The sequence below is a fragment of the Suricata suricatta genome, chromosome 2 (assembly GCF_006229205.1).
Source record: "Suricata suricatta isolate VVHF042 chromosome 2, meerkat_22Aug2017_6uvM2_HiC, whole genome shotgun sequence".
In the NCBI taxonomy this organism is placed as follows: Eukaryota; Metazoa; Chordata; class Mammalia; order Carnivora; family Herpestidae; genus Suricata; species Suricata suricatta.
The window spans coordinates 161,887,152-161,896,432 of NC_043701.1; the positions used below are offsets into that span (position 1 = coordinate 161,887,152).

At 43.1% G+C, this 9,281-nt stretch overlaps 1 protein-coding gene across 2 annotated transcripts in view; it reads right to left on the bottom strand.

Moving 5' to 3' along the window:
• Positions 1 to 9,281, bottom strand: part of STN1 (STN1 subunit of CST complex) — a 67,026-nt gene that overhangs the window by 41,638 nt on the left and 16,107 nt on the right. Inside the window, exons 1-2 of one of the 2 annotated variants that reach the window (XM_029932522.1) lie at positions 5,090 to 5,285; positions 4,592 to 4,775 (exon numbers count right to left, since the gene is read on the bottom strand). In XM_029932522.1, the coding sequence (XP_029788382.1) occupies positions 4,592 to 4,724 (133 nt within the window). In that variant the 5' untranslated portion in view covers positions 4,725 to 4,775; positions 5,090 to 5,285. Of the gene's footprint in view, positions 1 to 4,591; positions 4,776 to 5,089; positions 5,286 to 9,281 lie in introns of those variants that run through there. The other variant, XM_029932521.1, reaches the window with a different exon arrangement.

A 9,281-nucleotide genomic window follows, 5' to 3' on the forward strand; every position in this document is an offset into this window, starting at 1 on the left:
ACTATTGGGTGCTCTGCTGGTGATGTGTGAAAGCCTGAGACAGTCCTGGGCCTCTGGGGGTTTCCCTGGGACACCCTGGTATGTGCCGCGATGGTGGTCTTTATAGTAAAAAGCTGACACACTTTCAGAAGGGGAAAAGAGCTAACCAAAAGGTGTTCTGCCTACATTGAAACATATGAAAAAAGTGATAAGAAGACTGGACTAATGACACAAGCCAGGGAAGTCCTCAAGTCACCTGTGATGGAGGCCAATCCTCCAGTGTTAAAAACTACGTTGGACCACTCAATAAAAACCTGAACAGGTCTTCACTTGAGGACACAACAGACTTTCTCAAGAAAGCACAGGAAAGGGAGCCCCCTCAACTTTTATCTCCTAGACTGACAACGGTCACCTTCAAGGACAGACCTAGTCACTCCAAGGTGCAAACAATCCTTCTAATCTCAAGTGACTGATGTGATCTTAAAAGGATCACAGAACAATGGGGAACCAATTTAGAAGAAAATAACACATGGGTTGAATCAAAACACTCAGAAAATCAACTGAGGCAGGAACACACTGCTTGAAAATAGAGAAGACCCTTTCCAGAGTATAAGGAATCATGAACTACACATATCAGAAGCTCGACCTACAAGAAGATGGTCGAAGACATATAAAAGAATTGGAGAGAATTTCCTTCTATCAAAACAAGATTCTTTTCTACGACAAAAGGGCTCAAAAACGTTGGATGGCAGCTCTGTTGACTGAAAGAAAGCTCAGTAAGCCAAGAAAAGAAAATATCCAAGATGACAGATACTGGCTTATGTGGAGTTTAACCTTCCCCAAGTGCTTCTACTCCTGCTGCCTTTGTTCCGCATGCAGTCCACAGAGGCCCAATCACCTGGGGACCATCAAGTCCGCAGGAAGGAGGAGGGTCATGCCCAGAAGGTTCAGAGATTCAGGGTCACACAGGCAGGCTTTCAGCTTTCACAGTTGCCAACCCCCAAACAGCCACCACCCCAGCAAGACATTTGCCTGTTTTCTCTCTTTTAAAAAAGCTTTTTTTGGGGCACCTGGGTGGCTCAGTCAGTTATGCATCCAACTTCAGCTCAGTTCATGATCTCACAGTTGGTGGGTTCAAGCTCCGTATTGGGCTCTGTGCTGACAGCTAGCTCAGAGCCTATAGCCTGTCTTCAGATTCTGTGTCTCCCTCTCCTTCTGAGCCTCCCCTGCTTGCACTGTCTCTCTCTCTCTCTCTCTCTCAAAAATAACTAAAATATTAAAAATTTTTTAATAAAATAAAAAAGGTTTTATCTCTTTTTAGTCTAACTGCTGTTATTTAATGTCTGAATGCATTCAAATACCTAAGATACTATTTATTAATTTTTATTTTAATTTTATTTTAGAGAGAGAGAGTTGGGGGGAGGGAGCACAAGGAGAGAGAGAGAGAGAGAGAGAGAGAGAGAGAGAGAGAGAGAGAGAGAGACAATCTTAACCTCAGCACAGAGCCTGATGTGGGGCTCGATCCCATGACCCTGGGATCCTGACCTGAGTTGAAATCAAGAATCAGACATTCAACTGACTGAGCCATCCAGGTGCCCCATAAGATACTATTTTTAACATAATTCTTATGAATACACTATTTCCACTTCATTGGACCCCCCTAGAATTAGATAATATAAGTATTATATTTTGATTTAAACATTCACTATATCCCATTATTAAGGTCTGATGTGGATATTTAGAATAATAAAGACCATTTCTGTGTGCTATAAACACAAAGATGAAGCAAAAAAGACCCCAAAACCTATAAACACCACTACCACCACCACCACAGTCAAACTTCGTAATTTTTTGTCATGATATTTTTTATTAGTTTAACCCTAACTTCACAGATTGACTTGAGGAGTTGACATTTTACAACCATTTTGCAAGACAATTCTGATGGCCAATAAGCAGAAGAAGGTCAAATTTCAAGTCAAGAGCACAGTCTCCCACAAGACTGCTCTTTCTTCAGTCACTGGCCCTAAATTTGGGGGTTCCCAGGCCACCCACACTCTGACAAGTTTAAGGTTCTTGTAAATCTCTCAGCTTTGATAATCTGCTAGAATGGCACCCAACTAAGGAAGGTACTACACCTATGACTGTAGTTTTTTAAGAAAGGGTACAAATCAGGACTATCTAAATAAAGAGATGTGTAAGACAAGGTCTGGGGAGGTCCAAGCACAAAGCTTCCATATCCACAGAACATGTCACCCTCTCAATAAACCAATATTGGATTATCAACCAGGAAAATTCACCTGAGTCTCAGTGTCCAGAGTTTTTATTCGAGTTTCAATATGGATGAAAGACTGAATCTTTGGCCACATGACCACTCAGTCTTCAGCGCTGCTGCCTTCCTAGGGGGTTGTGCTGATGTTGCCAAGCTGGAAATCCCAGCCCTCTTTAATCACATGGTTGTTCTTTCAGGCATGGACAACCCCCATCCTCAAACCAAACCAAAAACAATACCAGAATGAAAACTAAACTAGACTAAGGGAATTTCCCACCCCTAGGGCGCTACAGTATAATCTAAAGAGTATTACTCTTGTGAAATGATGATTGGTGTCTGCTTCAACCATCAAGTTTCATTTTAAAAACAAGAGTCGGCAGTTAGTTTGGTTTTTAACAGGATGCCTGGAGGCCAGCAAAGGGGGTGTCCTGGCTAGCAGGAAAGTTAGAGACCCATCCTGGCAACACTCCAAAAGCAAAGCCACTAGAAGCTGGATCAAGCCAGACAGACCCCAGACAAAGAAGGCCAGAACCCCTGACCAAGTAAGAGAGAAAAGGCATGAAACCCTGCACACAAAACTATCCCTCCAAAGTAATAAATTTTCCACCCCCTAACAACTGTCAATACATGACAGAAATCCAAAACCCCAAGCACAGCTCTCCACTGAGCTCACCCGCTCTCACATCTCACTTTAGTAAACTTTCCAACTTGCACTGCTCAACCATGTGTCTGGTCGCTCCTTTAATTCTTTCTTGCTAGGAGACCAAGAGCCTCTGGCAACATGCCTGGGAAGGACTAGGTGGAGGCACAGGGCCTGGGGATCGGGGGTCTCCCCAGTCCACCTGGCAACAAAATCACATCTAGAACAGTATTACAATGACACAGCAAAGACCATCAGGATCAGTTTTCTTTGGTTTGTTGTTAATACATCATAAAGTCCTTCAGCAGAAGGAAGCATTAATCCCCTAGCATGCCCTGATATGGCCATGAGCATCTACAGAAGACCTTTCTTTTCAAATGCCAGCCTTTGGTGTGAAGTTGCTTTCTTCCTGAGATGAGCTATGAAGAATACCAGACTGTTCTGGAAAATGGACAACTATGGGGGAGGACTGCTGCCTTCCAAGAAAAAAACAAAAAACAAAAAACAGACGATCTCCAACAATAATTAGGAAACCAAGGTGTGGTGAAAAATCTGCACAAAGGCTTTAGAATAAGGTCATCCAAATATATTTGTACATAGAACTGGAAACACAAAACATCCTCTCATTAAAACTGTGCATACTTGAGATTCTTGACTACTTCTGATTCACAGCTTGCTATTCATTCAAAACAGCAAAGAGTTTAACCAAACTTCTTATATAGCACAATAAACATGTGAAGATCATACACAGCTAAGTGCATTATTCAAATCTACCCCAAATTATATTATGTTTTAGGTATGAAGGACCTATCTTTAGTAACTACCACCGAAAAAAAAGTGACTTCTTTTTTAAAATGTTTTTTATTTTATTTTTGAGATACAGAGAGACACAGTACAAGCAGGGGAGTGTCAGAGAGAGAGGGAGACACAGAATCCAAAGCAGGCTCCAGGCTCTGAGTAGCTGTCAGCACAGAGCCTGACGCCAGTCTGGAACCCACGAACCGTGATATCATGACCTGAGCCGAAGCCAGACGTTTAACCAACTGAGCCACCAGGTGCGCCAAAAGTGACTTCTTTAACTTTACATTTTTTATGCTTTTTTGCTCCAATTACTATTTCTTTAAGGGACCACTACATGCCTGGCACTGTTTTAAGTACTGTAATTACATAGGTGAATAAAGCAGATAACGTCTTTCCGCTCAGAGAATTTACAGAACTTGGTTCTGATTAAGTGAAAACAAAACAAAACCCCACAAGAAAATCAGGCCTGGTGAATCTCTATTTTTACAAAAAAGACACGTAACCTTTACAGGTGAGTCACATGCCCAGGCCAGGTAAGAGGCACAGCTGAAAAAGAGAACAAAACCTAGAGATGCCTGGTCCAGTGAGATTTCCATCAAGAGCTATCCCAAAGAAAAACAAGTGAGCATGTTATAATATGAAAGATCTCAACTGCAGACAAAAACATTCCTCAGTACAAAGGTTACTTCCCCAAGCATTTGTTTTAAGAAATAAAATAAGATTTAGACTTTTTAACTCGCATAGAAAGAAACTAATTCGAGAGTCCATGCTAGGTCATTTTCAGAGCTTGCAGTAGGGAAGGCTCTCCTGAAAGCCGCTAAGTCCCAGCATTGTGCAGCTTTGGAGACAGGGTGGGGAGCAGGTGCAGCACAAGGCATCCCCCAAGCCAACCAGCCACATACCTGGTACCTGGCAGGACTCCTTCAAGTCCAGGATATCCCTGATGTAGAGTTTTGCATAAGCTAGAAACACAGGATCCAAACCCCACAGGATGGAAGGGGTCTCCTCTTCGGATCGGCTGGATTCAGACTCCATCGGGAGGCTGGGCTTTGGCTTGCAGCCAACACTCTGCGTCACTGAATCGATCTAGATAGGCGACAGAAAAAACCGGGATGCAAAGCGTTTAAGGTGGGTGAAATTGGCATGGCCCTGAAGCTGCTCCCGGGCGCGCATCCAGAACTCGGATTGGAATAAATAAACCCAGGGGTCCAGGGCCTATCTACACCAGGGGCCTAGAGAAAAGAAGCGTTCCTCTGGTGAGGTACTGTGAGTTCTTTACGGTTCTCCCTTTGGAATCTACTCTGCCCCACGGGAGTGTTTCTCCTTCCCCCGAAGTACCAACTTCAAACCAGCTAAACGCTAACTTTTCACTTTGGGGAGATATGTCCTTACAGGCGTACCCTGAAACCGCTTTAATGGGCGGGGTCCAAGAGGAATGGGCGCCCTAGTAGCCAAACACCAGGGGGGTCAGAAGGGGTGGATCTGTGCGTCGCTCTACCCCTTCACCTTCCGGTTTGGGGATACACTGAGGAAGGGAGGAAAACGGAAACGAAAAGCAGACCCGCTCCAAGCCCCTCCCGCCGCGCTCGCGCCGCCGGCCCCCGGCCCCCTGCCCCCAGGAGTGCGCAGGCCCGGCCCTTCCGGGCGCTCAAAGGCCTTGGGCGCCATAGGCCCCACTGAGCGCAGCAGCGCAAGGCCCAGGTCTTCTTTGCAGTCCCGGGGGCAGGACACAGCTCCAGGTTTTCCTCCGACCCACCTCTCCCAGCCCGGGGCCTTCCCTCCCGACTGCCAGAGTTTCGCCACGGCTCCGCCCCGCCGCGCACGCGGCCCCGCCCCATCCCAACGAGGCCCCGCCCCCAATCTCTCTGCAGGTGGCTAGCCTGCCTAGCGCGTTTGGCTCAGGTAGTCCTCTGGTCCCTCTATCCGCTCGGCCTTCCATGGACTTCTGCTAACGCCCACAGCCCAAATCTCTGGGGCCTGGGAGCTGGCTCTGCAATTCCTGCTGTCCGAACCCCATCCTCCAGTTCTCCCTTTCAAGCTGTTTCCCGCTGGTTGTAGGAGGATGAGTCAGGGACCCCTAGAGATTGGGACAGGTTTGGGGAGCAGGGGTTTGTTCCTAATATATTGAATGAACAAATAAAAAACGCAACACCAAGGGCAGGATTACACTGTGGCAATGTATTTTAAATGTTTATTTGCACTTGGTGAGTGATCTGCTAACACACACACACATTGGGATTCTACTCAACATTGGAGATAATGTCAGTATCTAAATTTGAGGCCTTGAGTGAATGTGAGGTTTTGGGTCTGCCCAAGGCTAGCCTTACAAGATCAGGACAATAAATTTTGTCTTCTTTCCTCTTATTCAGTCTACACTCTGGGATGTTGTACATTTAAGAATTTTGAAATACTGGCATTTGGGTAAGTCATGGCTACCTTGGTGGTGCTTGTCCCCAGTGGTCCTAATTTAAAGTGAGAAAAGATAAAAGGCATCCAGATCAGAAGGGAAGAAGTCAAGCTTTCACTCTTTGTGGAGGACATAATACTGTATATGGAAAACCCAGAAGACTCCACCAAAAAGCTGCTAAAACTGTTACATGAATTCAGCAAAGTCACAGGATATAAAATCAACATACAGAAATCAGTTGCATTTCTATACACCAATAATGAAGCAGCAGAAAGAGAAATCAAGGAATCAATTCCATTTACAATTATACTGAAAACCATAAAATACCTAGGAATACACCTAACCAAAGAGGTCAAAGATCTGTGCACTCAAAACTATGGAAAGCTTATAAAAGAAATGGAAGAAGATACAAATAAATGGAAAAACATTCCATGCTCCTGGATTGGAAGAACAAATATTGTTAAAAAGTCGATACAACCTAAAGCAATTTACATATTCAATGCAATCCCTATCAAAATAACACCAGTACTTTTCACAAGCTAGAACAAACAATTTTAAAATTTGTATGGAACCAGAAAAGACCCTGAAGAGCCAAAGTAACGTTGAAAAAGAAAACCAAAGCTGAAGACATCACAATTCCAGACCTCAAGCTGTATTACAAAGCTGTAACCATGAACACCGTATGGTACTGGCACAAAGACAGACAGATCAATGGAACAGGATAGAGAACCCAGAAACAGACCCACAAATGTATGGCCAACTAATGTTCAGCAGAGCAGGAAAAGAATATCCAATGGAAAAAAGACAATCTCTTCAGCGAATGGTGTTGGAAAAACTAGACAGTGACATGAAGAAGAATGAACCTGGACTACATTCTTACTACACAAAAGTAAAATGGATGAAAGACCTAAATGTAAGGCAAGAAACCATAAAAATCCTAGAGGAGAAAACAGGCAACAATCTGTTTGACCTTGGATGCAGCAACTTCTTACTAGAAATGTCTCTGGAGGCAAGGAAAACAAAAGCACAAATGAACTATTGGGACCTCATCAAGATAAAAGACTTCTACACAGTGAAGGAAACAATCAACAAAACTAAAAGGTAACAGATGGAATAGGAGAAGATATATGCAAATGACATTGAATAAAGGGTTAGTACCCAAAATCTATAAAGAACTTATCAAATTCTACATCCAAAAGCCAAATAATCCATGAAGAAATGGGCAAAAGATATGAATAGACACTTTTCCAAAGAAGACATCCACATGGCTAAAGACACATGAAAAGATGCTCAACATCACTCATCATCAGGGAAATACAACTCAAAACCACAATGAGATACCACCTCACATCAGAATGGATCAAATTAACAATTCAGGCAACAATAGATGTTGACAAGGATGTGGAGAAAGGGGAACCCTTTTGCTTTGCTGCTGGGAATGCAAACTGGTGCAGCCACTCTGGAAAACAGTATGGAGGTTCTCAAAAAATTAAAAATAGAGCTACCCTGTGGCTCAGTAATTGCACTATTCAGTATTTATCCAAAGGATACAAAAAGCTGATTCAAAGGGGCACACGCACCCCAATGTTTATAGAAGCATTATTAACAATAGCCAAATTAGGGAAAGAGCCCAAATGTCCATCAGCTGATGAATGGGTTAAGAAGATGTGGTGTGTGTGTGTGTGTGTTACTCAGTGATCGAAAAGAATGAAATCTTGCCATCTGCAACAACATGAATGGAACTAGAATGTATTATGCTAAGTGAAATAAATCATTGAAAGAGAAACAAATACCATATTATTTCCCTCATATGTGGAATTTAAGAAACAAAACAAATGAACATAGGGGAAGGGAAGGAAAAAAATAAGATAAAAAGAGATTCTTAAATACAGAGAACAAACTTAGGGTTGCTGGAGGGGGCTGGGTGGAGGGATGAGCTAAATGGGTGATGGGCATTAAGGACAACACTTGTTGGAATGAGCACTGGGTGTCATATGTAAGTGATGAATCACTAAAGTTTATTCCTAAAACCATTAATACAGTATATGTTAACTAAATTGGATTTAAATAAACTTTTTAAATAGATCAATTTATTCAGCGGAAATACATAGGTTATTCCTTTTGAAAAATAAACAAAGAAAAGATAGCCACATTGCATTCCCCAAAATAAATAGAAAAGCTACATCATAACCTTACTCAGGATGGCAAGAGTTCTTCCTAATTTATAGGGACTCTGTAAAACAGAAGGAGGGAGTAAAGGTCATTTTGGCAGGCCATTCCTGGAGGAGGCAGGTAGTGACCAAAGAGATAATTACTAAGCTATTTAGCAGAGAAGGAACTTCAAGCAGCTGGAATGGAAAATGTGTGTCATTAAAATGATGGCATTTAATTACATCCCTGACCACTGAGGAAGCTGAAAAACAGAATCCTTGGCAAAGTATAGCATTGCCCATATTCTACTGTGATGAACAGTGGTTTCGTGAAGTTTAAGATTCAATTAAGAGGGGCACCTGAACGGCTCAGTTGGCTAAGCACCCATCATTGGCTGAGGTCATGATCTCACCGTATGTGAGTTTAAGCTCCATGTCAGGCTCTGTGCTGACAGCGCAGAGCCTGGAGCCTGCTTCAGATTCTGTGTCTCCCTCTCTCTTTGTCCCTGCCCCACCCACACTCTGTCCCTCTCAAAAATAAATAAACATTAAAAAAATTTTTTTAAGATTTAATTAAGAGAAGATACATTTTTTTGAGCTGAAACAGATGTTTATTTTTTATAATAGTTTATTGTCAAATTAGTTTCCATATAACACCCAGTGCTTCTTCCCACAAGTGCCCCCCACCATGACCATCCCCCCTCCACCCCTCCCCCTCCCCCTTCAGTCCATGGTTCCTCTCCAGTATTCAGTAGTCTCCTTTGATCTGTGTCCCTCACTCTTCCCCGCTCTCATTCCCCCTTCCTCTCCCCATGGTCCCCTGCCAGGTTTCTCCTGTTAGACCTATGAGTGCAAACATATGGTATCTATCCTTCTCTGCCTGACTTATTTCGCTTAGCATGACACCCTCAAGGTCCATCCACTTTCCTACAAATGGCCATATATCATTCTTTCTCATTGTCATATAGTACTCCATTGTGTATATATACCACATTTCTTGATCCATTCATCAGTTGATGGACATTTAGGTTCTTT